The following is a 24068-nucleotide window of genomic DNA, read 5'->3' on the forward strand; positions in this document are numbered from 1 at the left end:
GGATCCCATTTTGTCCAGGCCTTTTGCACCTTTGTTAATATTTCATTTTGCTTTTGTCAGGGTGTCCGTTTGACCTGCAAGTGAGGGAAGTGACAAAAGACTCCCTGGCCCTGTTGTGGGAGGCCCCGCTGTACGAGGGACGTGGCCCAGTTCAAGGTTACATTCTGGAAGTGAGCACCGGTGATGATTCAGACCACTGGTCCGCTCTGAATGAGGACCCAGTCACCGGAGCTCTTTTCAAGGTGAGGAAGGTTGTACGAGAGTGTGTTGCAGCAAAAACACAACACGTACCATTTGAATTCAATACGAGTTTTTCTGTCGGCGTGAAGGTGTCAGGACTCCAGGAAGGTCAAACGTACAGATTCCGTGTATCTGCTGTAAACGAGGCAGGGGTGGGTTCTCCCTCACTTCCCACCGAGTCTGTCACAGCCGGGACCAGACCAGGTTAGGCATTGTGTTGAAAAACAACATTAAATTACTATACGAGTATACATTCATTTGAAAACATTATTTTTTAATATAATGACGTTATGAAATGTACAACTCCTATATATTTAAGAGACATATTAGTACATTTATTGCACTAATACTGTCACGGCTCAGGACCAGAGGAGAGAAATCTTTTCAGGCTGTTGCTCCTAAGCTTTGGAACAATCTTCCTCTCTCTTTGCGCTTGATGGAGTCTACTGACTCCTTTAAGAAACATCTTAAGACGTTTCTATTTGTGCAGGCTTTTCCTTGAATTTCTCGAACTCCTGTGTTGTTCTCGGTGTTGTCTTGATCTTTGAAGTATGTACTGTTTTGAGTATTGTTTTGATTGTTAAAGCGCTTTGTGACCCTGGTCTCGAAAAGCGCTATATAAATATATATTACTTACTTACTTACTACAAGCGGATTCATTTTCTCAAATTAATTTAATGTTATCTCAAATAACTCTTTCATGATTTTAAGCAAGTGTTTCTTGAATCATTCTTTAGTGACAGTTCATTCTACGAAACCAGTTCCTTGACCTTTTTTCAAAATAATCATAGACAAGCCTTTTTTAAAAAACATGTTCAACCTTTTGTATGAACTTGAGCTTGAGACCTTGGCTCCTGCAAGAGTTTTAGTGATGTCATCTGCTGTTTGTGATATTGCTTAAAGAAACAGTGTAATGTAATAACATGTTAAAGTGCGATGAGGGCGATAGCAGGACTTAAGGATGAGCACAAATCCATTTTATAAATGAATCTAATTGTTTTAACATATAAATAAATAGTGTATCATTATAATGATGAGATAAGTGAAAATTTGATTGAAAATATAGCATATTGATTATTAAAGTTTGGTGCTCATTCGAAAGTATGTAGGTTTTTTTTCAGGCATTGAGATATTGTGTTCTTTTTAAAAAAATACTTTAAAGTGCTTTTACATTTACAGTAACATGGAATCGTGGATTATAACATTTATTTAATAAGAGTTTTTAACTTATTAAAAACATTTACACATTTTTATAATTTCAAGAGCCCAGGTTTAATTTAATGACATTAATTACAAAGCATTTTTTATAGGCGTTTCATTGACTTGCTTATAAATCTCCAGATTCCAAAGACATTGAGATCGGCGTGGACAATGATGGCTTCATCTACCTGGCCTACGAGAGCGAGGGTATGGACGAGGAGAGCAAGTGTCTATGGAACATAGACTACAAAGAACCTATTGACCCCAGCAGAGCCAAAGAGGAGACCAACAACAACAGGTGGATGTTTATTCTCTCTCAAATAAATATGGAAAGTCAATTAAAGGATATACAATCTATGAGCAAAGGTAAGGCTATTCAAGGTACTAAAGTAACAGAGAAAAAAACTCAATGTGCTCGTCTATAAACAGAATAATGCCTCCGTCTAAAATTGAACTTTGTTCTGAAAAAAAATGTCTAAAAACGAATCGTAATTATGTGGGTGTTGAACAGATAAAGTATAATCCATTGTAAATGATTAAACCCTGCCAGACCTTTCCCCTGTCTTTAATAATTGTACTCAGACATTTTTATGTATTTGACCCTCAGATGGCCCACATTATCCTGCCAGCTTGTCACATAAGCTGTTCGCCCCTTCTCACCTTTTTTTTTTGGACATTGTCGCTTTTGGATGGATTAAACTTTTCACCCGGGTGTGTCTGTCCCACAGAGCCTCTATCCTCTTCACACGCAGAGTGTCTTTTCTGGTTTGTGCAGAAGGGACATTTGGGGCAGGGATCAAAATATCAGAGCATTATTGAAACCCCACACTTTGGTATATTTATATAAATAAATACAATCTTTTTAGGACTATTATTAGCCCAATTCCAGTCTGGGAAGCATTATTCTGGGGCAGCAAACAAATAATGAAAGCTGCCATTTCTGGACTACAGAGCTTACCCGATTGTGAGCCACGGAAATGACATTTAAAAATGAAAAATCATTTGTATATGAAAAGGTCGAACTCGTCTGTAAACCTCAATTCCACGTTACGCAGAAACATTTTTCTAGTCTTTAATCCTTGTGATGTCTCTGCGTAAAATGTGAACTTCCAGAAATACATATGCAGTGGTGGAGGTTGATCACCTTGACCCAAACAATCAAGGGTGACAAGGGATACCAAACACACATTTGTTTTCGGGCCTCCAGGTCACCTTGACCCTGAGATAACACAAGGGTTAATTAGCGACACTTGTAACACGGCAGTAAAGTGGCTAGATAAAAAAGCCTAATGTTATGATAGAAGCCTACCATAAAAGCCATTGACAACCATTGACGTGCGGTGAGTTTCATGGTTGGTGAGGCACCGACTCAGTTAGTGTCTGATTTAAAAGTACATGAACCTAAAACAGAAGCTTATTTAATTGGCTACTGGTTATTTCATATCTCAACAGCGTTCTTCACACACACACGCGTGGTCTGGGGTAAAGATTTGACCATTTAAATGATTTTATTAGACCAATGTCCATGCCCATGCCCGTACAACATCATATGACTAAGATGGTTTAAAAAAAAAAAAAGATTTAATTAATAATTTCTCAAAAATGTCTATATTGAATGGTTGGGATATTTTGTGGTACAGATTTTTGGCAGTCTTCGATTGTGGATAAATATTGATTTAATATTGTTTTAAAATATGAGATTTGTCTTTTGACTTTTGTTTTAAAATCCATCAGGTCCACGTTGACCTTCAACGACCCCTCTGAGGAGGATCTGGGCTTGTACACAGTGGAGATGAGCGACAACCCTGAACTGTCGTCCAGTTATGACTTCACAGCGGACGGTAAGCACCGCTCGCCCGCGGCACAAATGTGACGCAGCGCTGAGGATTTAAGAAATGGATGTGTATGGATGTGTTTGAGGTTAAGAAGAGAGTGCAGGAAGGGTGGAGTTAGTGGAGGCGACTGTTAGGGATGAAAGAACAGGAGCTGTACATATGCATTTTAAATTCTCCTGATCAAGACATGTTACTTTTGCAGACCTTGAAAGACTGAAAGAACTGAGCTGGCAAGTCCGAAACCCACGTAAGTACAAGCAACAATGAGCGACTGTCAAAATACATCATATACTTGACAGTAATTGTAACATTTATTCATCTTTTAAATGTAACGTTCAATGACATCTGAACGTAAAACTCCCCGTCAGTGATAGAACTGAAGTCGGGCTGGCAGGTGGAGGTGACCGACGAAGGGAAGGTCCGTCTGTGGCTGCAGACGGAGAGTCTCAGTGAATCTGCGGAGCTTCGTATCGTCTTCAACGACAAGGAGGTCTCCAGCACTCCGGTGAGATCAGGGAACTTTACTTTACTTTTAAGTATCTTGTGACAATCAAGACTGAAATAAACTGACAGATAATTCAGTTCGAACACCCTCCGTCTTTTCTTATCGTGTGCGTATGCCAATTCATTTTAAGCTGCCTTTAGTTATTTAAAAAGTAAAATCTGAACAATTCCTTCTAGTCGAAGCTTATATACATGAGAGACATTTTAGACAAGCAGTATGGAGGTATTTTTTAATTGCGTTCTTTTGGACGAAGATGAAGATGAAGACATGTAAGCACCGGTCGCTTCATTACATTGAACATACATTTTTCGTAGTGATGGTCTGATGAAGCTTCATGAACAAGTGTCATCATTTTCAAAGTCCACTAGATGGCGGTCTCTGCACTACTTCATTTGGTTTTGAACATCACATCATTTTAAAGTGATGGCGCCACCTACTGACCTCTAAACAACATGACACTACTTCATGAAGCTTCATGATGCAGCGTCATTATTTTCAGAGTCCACTAGATGTCGGTCTCTGCACTATTTCACTTTGTTTTGAACATCACATCAGTTTTTAAGTGATGGCGCCACCTACTGTCTAAACAACATGACACTACTTCATGAAGCTTCCTCAGCACATCCCTACATTTTTTGACTATAGCTCCAAAAAGTAAGAGATTACTCTGAAAATAATCCCATCCCTTAGTTGGCACAAACTGGCACCGAGTTTAAAATGAGGGAAATTTGAATTAATGTGAAAGACTGCAGGGCCTTTAAAATCAAATCAAAGTCCACTTCCAGGTCATTGGACGCACCTTCGAATTGAATGATATACAATTACTTTTCACATTCTGTTGTATAATTTGTTCAGTAACAAAAGCGTTGAGTACCTGATCTATATATTCACCAGCGCGTTTTTTTCTAATGAAGTTTAATGACGTGTTATTATTAAAAATAACACCTGAGGTTTGTTCATCTCGTCCACGTCTCTCTGGTTCCAAATTCACTCCCACCAAGTTGCCAGCTCTACTTAACTCTCGCCCTCCGTCGATCCTCTGTCGACCCATCATGAGGGTTCATCTGTCTGCACAGGAGCTGATTCCCACGAGGAAATGAAATGTTTGCTTTTTCCCCCAGCGTCGCACGATCAACTTTGACAAGGCCAAAGGTCTGGTGGAGATCGTCATCGACCCGCTCTCCTCGGAAGACGAAGGCTCCTACACGGCCCAGCTGAAGGACGGCCGTGCCAAGAACCAGGCCACCCTCGTGTTCGTGGACAAGAGTGAGACGCTCGCAAAGCACCTCGTGAAAACGGAACCGTATCAATTCCAAACCAAATATATATATTTAAATACAAATTACATTTATCGACAAACCTCGCCTGGACTACTGCAACAGTTTATTTTCATGTCTAAACAAGAAGGATCTGTCTCGCCTGCAGTTAATACAAAACTCAGCAGCGAGAATTCTGACCCGCTCTAGTAGAAGAACTCACATTTCAGAATCCTTCACTGGCTTCCAGTTTCTTTCAGGATCAACTTTAAAATTCAGATCTATTCATCCTCCTTACATCAGTGATCTGATCCAGCCTTACACCTCAGCTCGGGCTCTGAGGTCTGTGGATCAGAATCTGCTGATGGTTCCTCGCACATGGTTCAGGACCAGAGGAGAGACCAGGCTGTTGCTCCTAAGCTTTGGAACGATCTTCCTCTCTCTTTGCGCTTGATGGAGTCTACTGACTCCTTCAAAAAACATCTTTAAACATTTTTATTTGTTCAGGCTTTTCCTTGATTTTCTGGAACTCCTTTTGTGTTCTCAGTTTTATCTTGACCTTTAAAGTATATACTTTATTGAATATTGTTTTGATTGTTTAAGCGCTTTGTGACCCTGGTCTGGAAAAGCGCTATATAAATAAAAATTACTTACTTACTTACTTACATGTGAAAATATATATATATATATACAGTATATATTTCATATGATGTTGGTGATTTCCCCGCAGACTTCCGGGACACGCTGGCCCTGGCTCAGGCGAAGCGACGGGACCACAAGAGGAAGTCTGGTGAGTGATCCACTGACTTGGAAGATTTACTTTAAGTCAATCACGACATCTGCTTCCGCGTCGAGCAACAGCTGTGCTCCTCAAATCTAAATCTCATTGTAATGGAAATGAGCGATGCTTATTCCTGCGGCGCCACCTGTGTTGCAATTTAGGGAAAAGATTGTTGCCATGTTTTTTAAATCTTGATGAAAGGACACCTGGAGTTAGACTCTGGAAATAATGGCTTATTTGGAAAAAAAATGTTTACTTGGTGAAAATTGATCTTTGTTATTGTATTAAAAAGGCAATTAACAAAAAAGAAAAAGTAAATAAATGTAATCAGTACCTTTGTTAATGTTGTATGAATTAGATAAAACAATTCAATATAAAATAAATGTTTTCTGTTAAGGGGATTATAATCTGAATTTAATTTTAATTAAAGATACAACAGAATTATCAATGCACATTATTAAAACTAAGAATGTATTAATTGAATTAATAAAACGTGATTCAAATAAAAAATTGGGGAAGTGGCAGTTGTTTTAGAATAAGATTTTTTTTTAATTAAAAAAAGAACAGGTAAAGAATATGTACTAAGAATGTAGTAAACTTTAAACTCTATGTGTGAATAGAGCGTACAATTTAAATTATTTTGAATTAAATAGATAATATCAATAATCATCACTGACTGTTCAGACTGACAGAAGCTATCAAAGGTTGTTTTTAATAATATGTTTTTGATGGCAAGGATATCTTTTCCCATCGAAAAAAAAGATAATGTAGTTCATTCCCTAAATTGTCAGAAGAACTTGTGCTTTCATCCTAGGACCCTACTTCGATGAGTTCTTGTCCTGGAGTGTTAACGAAGACTGTGAAGTGATATTGAAGTGCAGGGTGAGTCACATCCATGATTTACATGTGTTGATGCTTTTATTTGACGCTGTCTCTTGTTGCCAAGGTGACAAATATGAACAAGGACACATCTCTCAAGTGGTTCAAAGAGTCAAAGGAGGTGACTCAAATATTGTATGATCAACAGTCTGGGATCAGCTCGCTCACCATCTCCAAGGTACTGAAATCCATGAGCACATTATTGTGTTGTTTAGTCCAGTAGTTCCCAAACTTGTTTATCAACCCCCTTAAACATATATACAATTTTGTCACGTAAATAACTTTATAATTAGCTATTATTTCCCGTTGAAGGTAATTAATGAGGAAATATTGTTGTGGAGAGACCCTTATTTTATATTATATGGAGAATAAAACCACAAGATGACAGAAAAGCCTTCCCTGTGTTTCCCTTATCTGACACTAGGGGGAGACAGAAACAACATTAGTTTTGTTTTCTAATTGTGACCAGGCAGATCACTGTTAAAGTCACCTTAAATTCAAATTCCACAAATTTTCTACTCGCTAAGGGTTGGAATCAGGGGTGTCACGATACAAAAATGTCAGTTGTCAATACAAATACCAGAACTTTTTTTTCCAAAAAAAAAAAAAAGTCTCTAGTTTAGATTTTGTTTTAGCAGAAGATCCAACAGTGTAAATCAACAGTGTGTTTCAATGAGGCAGGAGCTTAGAAACTGGGTGCTTCTGCTACAGACAAGCCTAAACTTTAGTTATTTAAAAAGTAAAATCTGAACAATTTATTCTAGTCGAAGATTAGATACAAGAGAGAAATTATAGACAAGCAGTATGGAGGTATTTGGGTGTTTTTAATTGCATCACTTTGGACGAAGATGAAGAGGAAGACATGTAAGCACCGGTCGCTTCATTACATTGAACATACATTTTTCATAGTGATTGTCTGATGAATCTTCATGAAGCAGTGTCATTATTTTCAGAGTCCACCAGATGGCGGTCTCTGCACTATTTCACTTTGTTTGTAACATCACATCATTTTTAAAGTGATGGCGCCCCCTACTGTCCTCTAAACAACATGACACTACTTCATGAATCTTCATCTGTTTAACTGTTTAAATTAAATATATATATATATATACAGTATATCGTGTGAAAAAACTGTTAAAAAATGAAATAATTCAAATAAACAATGTGAATAAAAAGTAACATGGCGCTCATTTAATTTCTCAACTGTACATTTGCTTGTGTTAGATCACTAAAAAGGACGCCGGCGTGTTCAAAGCCGTTGTGTCGGACAAGCGGGGAGAAGATATCAGCACCTTAAAACTACAGGGCAACGGTGAGCAAAGACCACATCATGCACAAATACTTTTAACTCATTCCAACGATAAATCTCTCTTTGTGTGTATTGAAGGTTCTACATAATCACCTGAGTAAACATTCACTCGTCTTCTGAAAGCACGTTCAACCGTTTTTCTCTATTTACAGAGTTGGACAAGCTTCTGCAGCAGCTGAGCAAACAATGCGGTGAGTATGTCACAGTCGAGCGGACATTATCGGGGGGAAGCATTGTAAACGGGGCCAGTTCAGATACCAGGTGTGGTCTGCTGCGATAATGACATAATGGCTTCAAGGGATGTTAATTAACGCTTGCGTGCATTGTTTCTAAATAATGTTTCACAGCCCACAAGATAAGAAACAGCCTTTTTTAAATTGCCACAGAATAATAAACAAGTGTTGACTTCTCCTTCGCAGCGCTATCAGCCGGTCCGTTGACGGTTCAGAGCACAGCTGAAGGTCTCAAACTCTCCTGCTCTCTCAAATACTATATTATCAACCTGGAAACCAGCTGGTCCTTCAAGTAAGTGCAGAGGGGTTGTCTGAACGTCCATTCTCCTTATTAAGATTCAAGAAAAATAATACGTTAAAACAGGCTTTCAGCCACTTAGATGTCAACTCAGGATATGGATTATGGTTTAGAAATGATGTGAGGTTTCAATAGATGTTGAAAGAGATCGATTACACAAGAGACAGAGACATCTAACGCCTCTGAAAATAATGACACTGCTTTATGAAGCTTTTCTTTTCTTCTAAGAGCTTGGACCGTTAGAGATGAAAACACATGTTTGTGTTTGTATGTATGTTTATTTAATATTTGTTGTTTTGTTTTTCTCTTTGACTCATTGTAAAGGTGGGGTAATTTTCGGTTAAAAATATGTGCTTAAATGCATTGTATTAGACATGCCGGAGCTGTACGTTGCATTGTAGCTCACAAAATAAAGAAGGGAAGGTACATGCAAAATAAAAACCTGCTTTACACAATGTGAAAAAGGATGGATGGATAAATGGATGGACTGATAAGTGGATGGATGGATGGATGGATAGTGGATAGATAGATGGAGGGACGGACGGATGGATGGATGGATGGATGGATGGATGGATGGATGGATGGATGGATGGATGGATGGATGGATGGATGGATGGATGGATGGATGGATGGATGGATGGATGGATGGATGGATGGATGGATGGATGGATGGATGGATGGATGGATGGATGGATGGATGGATGGATGGATGGATGGATGGATGGATGGATTGAGGAATAAATAAATGGATGGATGGATGGATGGATGATGGATGGATTGAGGAATAAATAAATGGATGGATGGATGGATGGATGGATGGATGGATGGATGGATGGATGGATGGATGATGGATGGATTGAGGAATAAATAAATAGATGGATGGATGGATGGATAAGTAGATGATCGATTAATGGTTATCAGGAATTTTCGCGATAAAACAGCTTCCAAAATGAAAGGTTAAGGATTTGAAGCCTTTTTTTAATTATTATTTCTGTCCTTCCATACTAAATACAATCTTAATAACAATAAGAAAAGAAGAAGAAAATAGTCTTATATCTTTGCTCTTTTATAATAACTATTTTCTGTCGAAAGAAAGTTTAGTTATCAAACTTATCCCAAATCTCCTGAGTAATAAAATAAAATAAAAAATAAAATATAGACTTACATTTCTTGACATGTCATGCGAGTCAAGGTCAGTGCCGGCTCACCATCAATCATATTCATGTTCACATATAATTGAGATATGTCAAGATATTGTTCGGAGTCGAGCATCACCGACTTTTCTCAAGTTTTCAAGCCCGGTTTGTAACATAAAAGATGAAAAAGTGCTATTACCGTGTAACTTCCACAGATGGTGACATAAAAGATTCCATAGAAATCCACGATTCTCTTCCAGCTTGCCAGATGGTCTGGAGAGAAGTTGGAAAGGTTTGCAAATAATCCGCATGGCAGCCGAGTTTTATATGGAAGATAAAAGCTTTATGACAAAACGGGTTTTACTCAGACCCATAAAAAGTACTCGGGTTTCACATTATACTGAAACTTTGTAAAACAAGCGCCGAGAGAAGATCTCAATATGGAGAGTTTAAATAGAATCAAGAGCCTGATTTAAAGTATCACCACTGCTCATTTAAATCAATGAACAGGTAATAAAAAGAGCTGAATATATACTTGGCCCAGTAAGTTTGCGTCGACTGTTTAATTGTTAATAAGGTGGTTATTGAAAACTAGAAATAGCTCAATAGAGAAATGTTTTTTAGAAAAAGTAATGGCTCTATCTGGTGGCGATTTTGAGAACTGCAGGAGCTCATTAGAACTGTTACTGGAGTTTTATACATATATTTTATTATTGTCTGTATCAATGTAAGAATGGTTGTCGGCTGATGGAAGCGAACTTAAAGTGGTTAACGTTTTTCTTCAAATAATTTCTCCACAGGGAGAAGAAAATCAAACTGGATTCCAGGATGAAAGCAGGAAACAGCACCCAGAGTGTTTGGATTGAAATCTTAGACCCCACAGAGAAAGACAAAGGCAAATACACTCTGGAAATGTTTGACGGCAAAGAGACACACAAGCGTTCTCTCGACTTATCAGGACAAAGTAGGTGCCACGACAAAGGGTTTTAGAGGTTAAATGTGTACAAAAGAGTAAAACTTTCATCCATTCACAGTTTTCGATGACGCCATGCTTGAGTATCAGAGGTTGAAGTAAGTCATCTGTTTCTGTCGTTTGATTTTGCCGTGGAATTAACAGAAAACAGACAAAATAAGTCCAGGGAATTTATTATAGCAATGCAGATATATTTTTAAATCAAGTAGACAACCTTCTCCAGCCAACACTCTTCACCTTCCTCCTAAAAATCAACATTTAAAACCTCTTTTAATTCAAATTATAGTGTCATGCAAATAAAAAAAAAGAAGAATATTATGGTTAAAAAACTGTAAATGATGTGTGACATACTTATTTATTTTAGGTATGTAAAATGTCAGATTTATCACAAGTAATCACATGATCAAAGCTTTTTTTTAATTGACTGATTTTAATTTGTTTTAAAAAGGCAGAAATTATGTGTTACTTATTTGTCATCTTAAAAATTGTTTGTTTGTGTTTTCACACAGAGAAGAGGCTATAAAGAATAAACGTAAGTGACTTTCTCATTACAAAAATACTCCGTAAGGAAGCTAAGTGGACGTTAACCCTCGCTTTTTTATTATTTGTTTTTTTGGTTTAGGTCGTGCCAAAGTGACGAAGGGTCTCCCCGATGTGGTGGCCATCATGGAAGGAAAGGTAAAATCATTCCGTTTTGTTTTTTTACCAATATTTCTGGTAGGTATTTTGTTTATGATCCCGCTCACACTAACATGTTTGTCTTGTATGAAATAGAATCTAGTTTCTCTTGATATACTGTATGGTTTCAAACTTAATAAAAAGAGATAACTCGGTTCATCAACCTCAAAACTAATATTTACTTCGAATTATTTTGAAAAGACAACCCTTTGGACAATCATGGGAGTACCAACAATTGTATAGGGCCAAGTCCCACAATAAAAGAAATTCTGTGAGTCACTGTCCTCGCCACAACATTACATTTTCCCTCCTCTTTCATCCAGTCTCTTTGTCTGACGTGCTTCATCGAAGGCCAGCCCGACCCCGACATCACGTGGCTCCGAAATGACAAAGAGATCCTGGACGAGGAGCAGTTCGTCATCACGAAGGAGCCCACGTGCAGCACCATCACCATCAACAACGTCCACACGGAAAATTCCGGCCACTACAGCATTATTGTGCAAAACAAACATGGTTCGGAGAGGGAGGATGTGACGGTCAGCGTGTACAAACACGGAGAGATGCCTCCTGCTCATGCGCTAGAGATGAGTTGAAGAGACTATAGTTGTTTCTTAAGGATTATCCTTTAAGTGATGCATGGCTTTGAAAGCATTGGATTTAAAGCAATGACAACTATTGATATACACGTGCTAGCTAATTTTGCTGTAGCCTATTAATATTAAGGATTTCTATTGTTATTTGTTTCTTTGAAGAAATATGTCTTTATCTGTTTATTTAGCCAAATTAACTTTAGTTTACCGAAGAACTTTGATGACAGTTTAAGGATCTTCTACAGTGGTCCCGAACCCCTGGGTCCGTACCAGTCAACAAGGCATTTGATACCGGGCCACACAGAACAAAATTAAATAAACTATTTTATTCCTGTTGTATTGATTTTTGCTGTTTTAAAGGTGTTTTATTTTGGGGAAAAAAGACAGTATTCTCTCCAAATTCAAATTAGAATGTGGCTCATGTCATGTCAATATAGTACTGTATTTACTACTATTATTTGCTAAAGAAAGTCAAGTAGTAAAAATAAGTCAAACACATTTATTTTAACACATTAAACGTTTGATTTTTGCAGGTCATACCACTTTATTTTTGCTGTTTTTATCTGTGTGAAAAAAATGCGGTGCTACTTATGGTAGCTTATATAATTTTATAAGGCCTTTCAAATGGTTTGCTCAGAATCAAAGAAGATTATTGTTCATTTAGATATCGTGTTATATAAAGATGTCAGTGTTTAAGATAAGGATCATAAATTAAATGCCAAAGATTGTTCAGACAATTCCAATAACAGAAAAAAATGTGTTAAAGAAAAGATTTTGCTTGGTGAGTGTTTGATTGAGGAAGAGATCATGAATATATATTAAAATATATCAATGAAACATAAATAATATCAGACCCGAAATGTTACGGTAAGTTTTGTATATATGCATATATAGCCACCGTCCCAATTACAAACCGAATGAAGTGGAAAAACTGAATCTATCACCAATATATCTCCTTGCAGAAGCTAAACAAGGGAATTCGCTGACTGGCCATATCATTATGACCACGTGTCTGAGGTTGTTCCTGATGCTAGTGGCAACCAAAATTTGAGCTGTTGTGTAGTACCTGGTGTGCAGACAGACAAAGTGCAGGAACATTTGCCCTTTGACGTACCGTTTTAGCTCTTCACTGTCAATGACCTCGCTCGCCTCACCTTCTAAATAGTAACTGACACACCCCTCAAGAGTGCAGAACTTGTCAAGGTTGTGAGTCAACATAATATACTTCATGATGATTTCATGTTTTTTTTTTATAATCTTTTTCTTTCTGCATTAAATATATGAGCAAATCCGTTTATGAATGAAGGGATTCATCTTGCTGTGGTTTGCGTTTGGTCTGTAAATAGTCCACAGTGTCATTGACCCTCTGCAGGGCCCACCTTTGGAGGGTCAACAGCTCACAGCGAACGGTTTCAGAGACGATTCACTTTGAAGAGAAATACCAAAAATGTAACCTGTGATTATTTCATCATTTAATTTTAACTTTTCGCCTCCTCGCTGTTTTTTTGAACTCCGGAGTCACATCTTTGCAATTATTGCGGTTAATGCACAACCAAGCCGCACATTATACGGCTTGAAATATCTGAATAGATATTAATCTGACCCGCCAACCCATGTTTAAGCTAACCTAGGGAACAAAGATGTCAACAAGCATGCAGAGGCTTCAGATGAAAGTAAAACTGATGTTAAAAGAGTGATTTGATGAAAGTGTTTGGTGAAGAAGGACATATTTTGATGGTTTGAAGACACGATTGCACTCATACTAACTTTTGAAGACAGTATTGTTTTGATTCTTTAAGCGCTTTGTGATCCTGTTGTGGAAAAGCGCTCTATAAATATAAATTACTTACTTACTTACTTACAGTGTTTTATCAAACAATGGCTGAGTGAAAACACTTTGCAGCAAAATGTGGACAAAACTAAAACTCTGGTTGTTTCTCCAGATGATAAGGTTCCAGGGTTGAGTCAGTACTTGGGTGACTAACGTCAGTCCGTCAAACTGAGCCTGAGAAACCTGGGTGTTGTATTTGATAAAGACATGTCTCTTGTTCAACACTGCAGAAATTGACCAGAAACTGTTTCCTTTACCTGAGAAAATTCTCTGAATTTAGGAAAATGATGTCACAACACGATCTGGATCGTGTAATCCATGTGTTTGTGTCTTCTCGTTTAGACTATTGTAACAGTTTATTTCGGTGTTTGAAAAAGAAGGATCTGTCTCGCCTGCAGTTCATTCAGAACTCTGCAGCGAGAATTCTGAGCTTCTCTAGTAGAAGAACTCACATTTCTCCGATCCTTAAAACTCTTTCCTGGCTGCCAGTTTCTTTCAGGATTCATTTTAAAATTCTGGGGCCTGATGTACTAAGGGGTTTTAAAGACAACCCTTTTTTTTGTGCTCAGCAACCTTTCAAAGTCCATATGTATCAACGTTCAAAATTCCCGTACGGTCTGTAGGTCGCGTATGCCCGAATGAGCTGGTTCCGCCATGTTGAGATGTTCACATTAGAGTAACATTAACGGTAACGTTGCTCTGATTGCGGAGAGAAAAATCACGGACTCTGCTTTATTTAAATATTATTAAAATATGTAAATGAGGGCGTGGAAAGGGACGAACAAGTCTGCGATTTATTCTAGGTTGATTGGGATGTACGAAGAAAAAGTGCCTAAATTATTGGTGTGCACAGATTCATACATCTGAATTTTTTTGTGCTCCGTCATTTTCTGGATTTCAGCTTACGGACATATTTAGTAGAATCCTTCCAGGCTGTTGCTCCTAAGCTTTGGTCTAGAAAGGCGCTTTACAAATAACCTTTACTTGGTAAAAGTCTAGTGAGTTTTCTATGAAAGTTACTTTATTAGAATTTTATTTTTCAGAAATGTGACATTTAAGCAATCTATACCGCATGTTAGTGATGTGCTAATGAAGCTTGAACAATGGTTCAACAATTATACAGAGACTTAAAATTAAAGTAAAAGTGATGAGAAAGTATCACAATCAGAATCATATTTCAAGTGAGCTTGACACTATTGGTCTATATTTTGCATGTAGCATTATCTTTTACAACCTGCTGTTTTTTATAAGCTGAACTAAAATAAATTAAATAAAAAAGTCAGTGTCTGTTTAAAGATAGCCACTAGTTGAGATTTCAAATGTCTGCCCCAGACTGATGCAAACGACTAGCTAACTAACTAAAATAAACAAATGGAAAAAGTACTAAACTTCCCTTCACTCTCTTTATTCTCTACATGAACTTATACTAAACACTACCTACTAGAGTATAACAGCAATCTTTGTCTTAGATCAACAGTTAAAAAAAAGAAAAGAACAACTCAAACATTGAAATGATTCATATTTTTATTCATCAATCTTTATTAGCTGATAAGAAACGCAGGTTTGACTGGACTTTGGATTATATGATCAAAAGAATAATTTCATAAATAGACATCAATCCACAAATGTTGGACTCTCCCATGACAACTATTTTTCTGTTTTTTTTCTTGGCCAAATCTGGCACATTCAAGAGTACTTTTCTCTAATCAGTCTAAAGGTATTTATGTCCAAAATTATACAGAGATCTATTTCCCTTATCAGTAAAGCTATTGAACATGTGATATGAACCCCTATTTGGCTGAAACCCATGTTACTCCAGACAGGAGTAAGTGAACTCCAGGTTGTTCAAACAGCAGAGATTACTTCATGTTAGTTTGTTAGCAAGTCCACAGTATAAGAAGAGCAGACTCTGCAGAGGCAAACTCCACTTTGTGTTGAGCTTCACAGAGTTGCCACAGCCTCCAGACGCAGGGTAAAGGAGAACCTCCAGAAAAAATGGCCTTCAATGGAACATGGCAGGTTTATGCTCAGGAGAACATTGAGGAATTCCTTAAAGCCATGGGTGAGCATCGACAGGAGTTATTAGAATCAGAAGCGTTACATGCAAGTGTTATAAACACAACAAAGGATTCTTTGTGGTGTCAAGTGTTTTTATAATCTTTGCTCGCCTGACAGAACTGCCACCAGAAGTCATCAAGATGGCCAAGGACATCAAGCCCATTACTGAGATCAAGCAGAGCGGAAACGACTTTGTCGTCACCTCGAAGACCCCCGGAAAGACCGTGACCAACTCCTTTACCATCGGCAAGGAGGCTGAAATAACAACCATGGACGGCAAGAAGCTCAAGGTTTACAACTTCAACTTTATTAACAAATTGAATAAATACACAGTCCAAAAACATACATAGGTTGATTGGGAACTTGCACGTAGGTACGAGTGTGTGTCTTTGTGTGCCCTGTGAAAGACTGGTGTCCTGTCCAGGGTGTCCCCCGTCTCTTGCCTGAATAAGCTGGGATAGGCTCCAGCCCCCTGCTACCCCCATAAGTGAATAAACGGCACAGAGAATCAATAATTACATTGGGCTAACACCAATATTGCTAAATATTTGGATTGCATTTAAAATCAATGTCAATGATGAGGAATTTCATGTTTGCACAACTGGCTAAACTTTATTAAAGCTATTAATTGTCATAGAAATTTACACATAAATGTAAAGAAAAATCTAATTTTAGTTGTGTTAAAACTTAAATTCTATCTATTGCAGTGCATAGTCAATCTGGAGGGTGGAAAACTGGTTTGTGACACCGGAAAGTTCCGCCACGTCCAGGAGATCCAAGGAGGAGAGATGATTGAGGTAATTCTTCTGTAACATACATCTTCATTTATGCAACTGCTTTTTCTTTTCTAAACTCCATACTTCTCCTTGTTTGTATTAGACTCTGTCCAAGGGCTCTACCACTCTCGTCAGAAGGAGCAAGAAAATGTAAAATAAGAAACATGTATATTTAAAATAAAAGTGCTTCATGAAATGTGTTGTTGTCGTCATTTTCAAGTCCACAGTATGTTAAGGCTCAATAGATAATGCAATATATTAGGGGGATGTGCATAGTTTGGTTTAAACTTGTGAAATATATCCTTAATTATAAACCACAATTATTATTATTAAATAATAACAGAACCTTGGATAAGACACCACTATTAAGTATTAAGGGGTTGATCAGGTTTCTTCATATAGTGTGGTTATATTAAAAGCTCGGTAGGTGGCGCTCTCCGTTTGAGTATTCCAGAGGCGGTCCGTAAAGTAATAACTGTCATCCAGTGGCCATTCAAACTATTATTTTATTGTGTGTATGTGTGTGTTTCCTAATATTGTTATACATAATAAACTGCAAAAAGCGACTGTGTGCAGTCATCAGAGACAACTTTGTACTTTAATGTAAAATTACAGTGATACATTTTTGTTTTTGAGGATTTATCCTAAAGTATAATACCCATATTAGCTGTTTTAAGCATAAAGAGGACAGGGTTGCTTCAGTTGACAGATAACTTTTTTATTACCCTTATAATTTGCATTGCAGGAAGGCTTGACAGTGTTCACACAGTCTTTAATATTATTTTAATTATTTTATATCATATTCAATTGTGTTATTGGATGTCACATTTAGTCAGAGCCGTAAATATTTAAAAATAATAATCAATCCACCTTCAAATTTGATCCTTATAGTAATTGAGCGTTTATATATATTATTTTTATATTATTATAAAAAGAAGAATTTATATATATTGAATTCATTCATTTATAAAATACTTAATATATATTGTAGTAGGTATAAATCCCAAATAATGTTTCTATTACGTCCAGAAAATAAATATATTACTATAATGCAATAATAGTGCTTGTCACGTGATCCCATCGGACCTCCATACAAATCTGTTTCATAAAGACACTGACGTCATCGATTCATGCGCATGCTCAGTGAGCAGATCGTGTCGACCACGTCGTCAGCTGCAGCGCGCCTTTCTGCCCGGAGGAGGGAAAGCTACAGCCAGTAAATCTCTTCTTGGATCCCGCTCTCTCTCGGTACCAGCACCGCCGTGTTACAATGGCACGCTACCTGCGCCCCCCGAACACATCCCTATTCGTGAGAAACATTGCGGATGAATCCAGGTAGGCTGTGGGTCTGGAGTGCGCTCGGCGTGTACGCATGCATGGCGCCGCAGATAGCATGCTAACATGTAGCTTCTCAAAATGGCGGCGTCAATGGAGGGAGTTATCTTCTGTGCATACGTTAGCGAATAATTATTTAGTTTAGCCAACATTAAATAACACTAAAGTTCACTATACTTGTGACCCAACCTTGTTTAACTTTGAACCCGTATTTATTGGTTTTCGTTTTTACTTTATTTTGGAGGTTATTGTAGGAGTGTTAATCTCGTGTTTCATATGAAAAAAGAGTGTATTGCGGACATGTTTTTATTCCCATCAATGCCCATTTAGTTCTTTAAAGTATTAGAAACAATCCAACCACTCACTCCTACGAATAATGATCTACTTTATGAAAAAGTAAAATCTGGTTTAAATATCGTTAGGGCGTGCATTACTGTAAATCTGTTGTTTTATGTCTGTTTTGTATTCGTAATGGCGAATCAAATACTTATGTAGTAAATTTAATCGGTTAAAATGGCATCTGATCTTGCAAGAATACTTTAAAATAAACAGCAACGTTGTCCATTTTCAATGTGTAACCATGTAAACAACTATTTTGAATTAAATGTAACACTTAAAGGGCAACTAATGTGGAAAAACCCAACTCTCCTGACTTACTCGCATGTTGTAAATGTTGATGTCTTCCTCTCCAAGATGCAGTAAGTTCCTTAAAGGGTTCAATATTCTAGATAGATATAGATAAAACTTTATTGATCCCTCAGGAGGTCTCCTTCGGGGACTTGTTTTTCCAGCCAGCACACAGCAATACAAAACAAGAACGACGTTTCTATAAAATGTGCAAGCTTACACAATCTAAGTCTAAAGTTAAAGTACATGGATCAAAGACAAGATTAAGAGGAATTAACTATATTCCTTCCATGTGTCCAAACAGAAGAATTCAGTCATATCTTTATTCTGTGTGGCAGACTTTCTCAAAACATGAGCCTGGGTATATGGAATACACATATTTTTTTTAATCCATGGATGAGTCCGTCCATAAATGTATTTGAAAATACCTGGGCCGCTGCGCCGTCTGGATGGCGAAGCCAAAAATATTTCCAACATGATGACACCCAGGGATCATCTGTCTCTTCTGAAAGTCGTTGCTATGCATTTGCAGCAAATGTACTAATGCTCGTTCTGTTTCCATATTTAAAAATAGTGACTGAAGTATTGAACGCCTCTTTCGTTAGAATGAACAGTTTCTCAAATAAACAGTTAAAGATTCCAGCATTCAAAACATGTAATTGACAGAGAACAAAACAGGTGTTTGTACTAAACAACTATTTTCTATTGATGATAATACAAGTTATTTACTTGCTGCTTTGTTAAAAAATAATACTCGACAATCAACAATCTCTTAGTACTTTTATCTTTGTGGTTTTTGAATCACGATTGACTTTGAACATAACGGCATCTCTGTTCCCTTTTTTCGGTTGCCGTCTCAATGTTTACATGCTTTACAAAACTTATTTAATTTACAGTTCAGCATTAGTAGTGTTTTAATGGGTAAGAAAATGTGCAGATCTGTGGTTTGCATGTAGTGATGGGTCTCTTTTGTCAATAACTCATTTCATATCAACCATGTCCTGCACATAAACACCTGCACAATCCTCCCAGATCTAGGGTCTGCTGAAATAACCTTTTGTACTGCATGTTTGTGATGAATAAATGATCCACTTGTTGTGCAGCCCAAACTTAACACAAGTGAAGTGTGTTGTGAGTGGAGCTTGATTTCTAGAAACACTGTAATATGCTGTTTTGGCAGGCCAATGTGTTTTCACAAAACCTGGGCAATAAATGTGCTTATTTCATGACACTTTAGGCCAGAGGATTTACGGCGCGAGTTTGGTCGTTACGGACCAATTGTAGATGTCTACATTCCACTTGACTTCTATACACGACGACCAAGAGGATTTGCATACATTCAATATCCTTTATTCTTTTTCTTTGGTATTTCCAGGTTTCTGTAGGTTTTTTGTTTGTTTTTTTGTCCATGAGCGAGGGATTTTTTTCTTTTAACTTTTTTTAATCGTAAAGTACTTTGTTGAATCCAGCTATACAATCACCCCTAACCTTGATTTCTTCTGTTGTTGCCTTAGAATGTTAAAGATACATTTCTGGAGACCCCTCACCAAAGAAAGTTGAAAGGCGGTTGTAGATTAGGTTCAAGCCAAAGACATCCAGGCGACAAGCTGTAGTGGGAATTGGAAAAATAAAGAGAGCAAAAGCATGAAGATACAAAGAGGAGAAAAGCAAAGAACCCAGGCATCCATTTTCTACCAAAGGGAGGAAAAGCAAAGTGTTTATTGGGCAAAGACAAGCAGGAACCTTCCAAGTTCTTCTGCCAAGACAATAAAGAAGTCAAGCATATAAAGGTAACAAGCCAAACACTTTGTATCCTACAAAATCTGATCACCATCAGTATTTGTCTGTCTTTAAAGTCGGAAATCACAACTGGGCCAAATTGATTTTTTTATTTAAATGTTAAGTATTTACATCGGTAATAAATGAGGACAATGATATATTCTTAAGAACAGATTCCCTAATTCTCACTCAACTGATCTGTCCATGAGTTGTGTCAATCATTGGCTCAACTATCCCCTTGTATTGCAGCCTTGTCTCTGTAAATATCGTGCATGTATATATTTTTCTTCCCCACACTCCTATTTTTCCCAATGAAAAGTCCTTAACAACTCAGCACATTTGAAGATGTCCGGGATGCAGAGGATGCACTCCACAACCTGGACCACAAATGGGTCTGTGGTCGTCAGATTGAGATTCAGTTCGCACAGGGAGATCGTAAAAGTAAGTTGAGCGTTGGATGCGTTTTATTTTTCACATTGTCTCATCGACGCCTCTACTGTTTTTTTGCAGCTCCAAACCAGATGAAAACCAAGGAGCACTCGCCTCGGAGTTCTTCGCGCGACGACAGAGACGGTCGGCGCCGCCGCTCCAGAAGCCGCAGCTATGATCGCCGACGGTCCAGGAGTCAATCTTATGAGCGCCGTCCTCGTCGGTCCGAAGGGTAATTGGAGAAGATATCTCTACTTTGCTGGGTTGTGAAACGTTTATATGATGTAAATTATTCCCTTAACTGATTTGCAATAGTGATATTGATTAGTCATTGAGTAACGCCTGTCATTTTCCATTTAAAAAAAAAAAAAAGAAGTTGTGGTCATAACATTTAAACAATGACAGCATTCAAGATGGTTGGTGTTTTTGGGAAAAACCCTGTTTGACCGGTTTCCCTCAGGCACATTAATTAATACAAAAGACAAATGGGGCGTTGCCAGGGTGTGTTTTATGAACAAAAGGTAGCCTGAAATGTTACATGTTCACAATCCTTGGTGGATTTAAACGTTTTTGTTTACTTCATTTGTTATTGGTTCATAATGAGGTCACTTAGATTTTCAAAATGGCGACTATGTTGCAAAGGTTGCGATTTTTATTTAATATAATCATTTAATTTTCGAGCCTTAAAAAATGACTTGCGAGCGGCGCTGAGCGCAGCGGAGACAGAATCTTTAACAAGTAGATCAGTGACAGAAGCTGAAGAGCATCAGTAAGAAACGGAATAAAGTGTTTTTAACAACTTTTCATCCTGACATCGGTTAGTACATTTAAATTAAGACAGGTGTCTGCCGACATGTCTTTGTGCGTGTTGCTCTCGTCTCTGCCTTTGTGCGTGCCACCGGCATGTTTGTGTGTGTTCAAAGTTACCTTATACAATCACACCATTCAAATTGTCAATTCTAATATTGTGTGTGACAGGAGATGCACTCAAATACAAGAGAAACTGTGCCAACGTGCAGTGAAAAAGAAAAATTACTGAATGACTTTTCTTTACTCTGCGTTAAAGTTAGTGATTTTAATATCGACTACACTTTTAGCACGTTTGGAAGGAGGTAATTTAAGTAATTAATAACTAATTTAACTTCTCCCGTTTAATATCCTTTCATAAAAATAACTATCTTAACCAGAAAAAAACACATTTTACTGTAAAGGTAATCATTTTTTGTATTGGATTAAAAATGCATAGAAGGGGACATTGAAAAAATAATCGCATAAAAAAGCACAATCATATTTTTTTTTCCAATAATCGTTCAGCCCTAGTCATTATGTTTGAATAATTTGCTTTAACAGAAAAGGTGAGCTTAATGATTTCATACTATTGTCTGCAGGGCTTGAGTTGGCTCGAGCAGCTAGTTTATTTTTTATGGCAAGTAAAAAACATAATTATAGTTAATTAATTAATAGTCTGATTCCCAAGATGGACCTGACTTTACAAACTGAATTGCTTTAAAGTATGTTCTGGTTTTTTTTCATAATTGGATGTCAAGAATTCCACCGTGACGATGAGCACATTTGCCAAGTAGGCATCGCCACCTGTCACGGCGTCTTGATTAACCAGTTTCATCCTGTTCCCGGCAGCTCCCGCCCATACAGTCGGCACAGACGGAGCAGAAGCCACGAGAATGAGACGTAAGCTCGTTTGTCCGTATGAGGCCGTTTTTACTGGCGACTCGATTTGTAATCGGATTTTATTGACTTGTAGTCGTTACAGAGGTCCACCCCGGGACCAGAGGGCCCACCACGAGCAAGGGTCTCGCAGCCGCTCGCAGTCTCACTCCCCGTCCCCCTCAAGGTCCAAGCACAGAGGGAAAAAGCACCAGTCCAAGTCCCAAAGCCCGGCTCAAGAGTTCCCGCCAGCTTCCAGCTACCACAAAGAAGCCGCCGGCCGGACTCGATCCCGCTCCTACTCGAGATCCATGTCTAGGTCCCGCTCTCGCTCCAGGTCTTGGGCTGGACGTCACTAACCCTGACGTTCGAACGAATGTTTTTGTCCCACCTAACAAGTTTGTAACTAGCGGCGCTCTGGGTCTGAATACTTTTACGTTTTTACAAAGGGACATAAGCTGTGTGTCGGATCCATTATTTTATTGTAGATGGATTTTGGAAATGTGAAAAATGGCTTTTGTTTGGAACTTTCAAGGTGAATATTTTTGGATCGGTTTACTGGAAAGTGTCCCTGTCTATATTTTTGTACTTTCAGTTGGCATTGTTTGCATTTATACATTGTCCCTTGAGTAAATGTTAATAAAGTCTTGCATTGACTATTACGGTGTACGTTGTTTTTAAGTTCTGTACTTTCTTATAGAACACTATATTAGCTTTTTTAACAGTCTTTGACTGTTTGAAATAGTCATGTTATTTTAAGGTCCACAAGTTAAATTATGTTGAAATACTTTACTATGAAAACTAAGTTCAGATCTGATTCAAAGTTTTTAACGTGGCCTTTCAGATTGTCGAGAATTGCTCATAACATCTTTTGCTGACTAGCAGATCAAAGAAATGCCGTTTAAGAGTTTCTTAAAAAAATAAAGATTAACTAAGCTGATTTACCTGAATGCACAGGTGCACCTGTTTTGAAAGAAGTTCCAGTAAGTCTCTTTGATCAACAAGTTGTTTGCACATCAGATCAGCTAAACTATTTATCAACTCATAGTGAGTCATGCATGTATCTTTCTATCTGTGTCAATAGTATTTTTTTTTTTAATCTGTCATACTGTTTTGAAGGCAAATGAGGAACTGCATCAAAATTAGTTCTACTATTAGATATTCTACACATTTTCTCTGGCTCTAGCCCGAGTTTTCGTTCTCTATAAGCCCGGGGAGAGCTGACAGATCTCGGCCGGTCGATCTGAGAAAAGACGCTCTAGTACTGCGTCTTCTAGGGATCAAGGTCAACAAATAATTCTGATAATTCTTAGAAAGTTAACATAAAAATATTTTTTAAATGAATTGAGATGTTAAAATGAACCTGAGTACAATGATTCAACACGGGTTTTGGTTGTATTTTTTCCCCAAATAACAAATTTGTTGACAATCCCTAGCAGTGCTGGAACTGAAACTCGCTTCTCAAATCAACCGGCCGAGATCTGTCAATGGAATCTTTTTAATCTGTGATTGTTTTAGTCATGTACTATATATTTCAAATAAATGAAACATCCTGCGTGTGACTTAACGAGGGTTTGTAGATAGTTTCATTCTGGAAAAAAAGAGAACACATCAATGACATTTTCACAAACGTCTCCACCGCCTTCTCTACATTG

General features: G+C 37.7%; 3 protein-coding genes across 4 annotated transcripts in view; all 3 read left to right on the plus strand.

The window, feature by feature from the left end:
• myom3 (myomesin 3) overlaps window positions 1-12202 on the plus strand; it is a 45170-nt gene extending 32968 nt beyond the window's left edge. Inside the window, exons 20-37 of the mRNA XM_087806314.1 lie at window positions 61-242; window positions 330-444; window positions 1582-1738; window positions 3175-3281; window positions 3478-3522; window positions 3644-3780; window positions 4902-5046; window positions 5767-5826; window positions 6632-6699; window positions 6764-6874; window positions 7921-8008; window positions 8158-8196; window positions 8425-8530; window positions 10473-10636; window positions 10707-10743; window positions 11155-11177; window positions 11268-11323; window positions 11647-12202. Of these exons, the coding sequence (XP_087662440.1) occupies window positions 61-242; window positions 330-444; window positions 1582-1738; window positions 3175-3281; window positions 3478-3522; window positions 3644-3780; window positions 4902-5046; window positions 5767-5826; window positions 6632-6699; window positions 6764-6874; window positions 7921-8008; window positions 8158-8196; window positions 8425-8530; window positions 10473-10636; window positions 10707-10743; window positions 11155-11177; window positions 11268-11323; window positions 11647-11916 (1910 nt within the window). The 3' untranslated portion in view covers window positions 11917-12202. The remainder of the gene's footprint in view (window positions 1-60; window positions 243-329; window positions 445-1581; window positions 1739-3174; window positions 3282-3477; window positions 3523-3643; window positions 3781-4901; window positions 5047-5766; window positions 5827-6631; window positions 6700-6763; window positions 6875-7920; window positions 8009-8157; window positions 8197-8424; window positions 8531-10472; window positions 10637-10706; window positions 10744-11154; window positions 11178-11267; window positions 11324-11646) is intronic.
• Window positions 12203-15667: 3465 nt separating this feature from the next.
• On the plus strand, window positions 15668-16774 carry fabp10a (fatty acid binding protein 10a, liver basic). Its single transcript, XM_087806332.1, has 4 exons — window positions 15668-15806; window positions 15920-16092; window positions 16510-16599; window positions 16682-16774. Exons 1-4 carry the CDS (start codon window positions 15740-15742, stop codon window positions 16730-16732), a joined length of 381 nt encoding a protein of 126 aa, XP_087662458.1. The 5' UTR covers window positions 15668-15739; the 3' UTR covers window positions 16733-16774.
• Window positions 16775-17737: 963 nt separating this feature from the next.
• Window positions 17738-23075, plus strand: srsf10a (serine and arginine rich splicing factor 10a). Of its 2 annotated transcripts, none has more exons than XM_087806329.1 (6): window positions 17738-17913; window positions 19778-19882; window positions 20657-20760; window positions 20830-20980; window positions 22387-22437; window positions 22511-23075. In XM_087806329.1, the coding sequence occupies exons 1-6, from the start codon at window positions 17849-17851 to the stop codon at window positions 22770-22772; spliced, it is 738 nt and encodes a 245-aa protein (XP_087662455.1). In that variant the 5' UTR covers window positions 17738-17848; the 3' UTR covers window positions 22773-23075. The 2 variants fall into 2 exon arrangements, with proteins under 2 accessions (XP_087662455.1, XP_087662456.1); XM_087806330.1 differs by having other exon boundaries at window positions 22520-23075.
• Window positions 23076-24068: the final 993 nt, after the last annotated feature.

Source organism: Callionymus lyra, chromosome 13, assembly GCF_982586985.1.
Source record: "Callionymus lyra chromosome 13, fCalLyr1.hap1.1, whole genome shotgun sequence".
In the NCBI taxonomy this organism is placed as follows: Eukaryota; Metazoa; Chordata; class Actinopteri; order Syngnathiformes; family Callionymidae; genus Callionymus; species Callionymus lyra.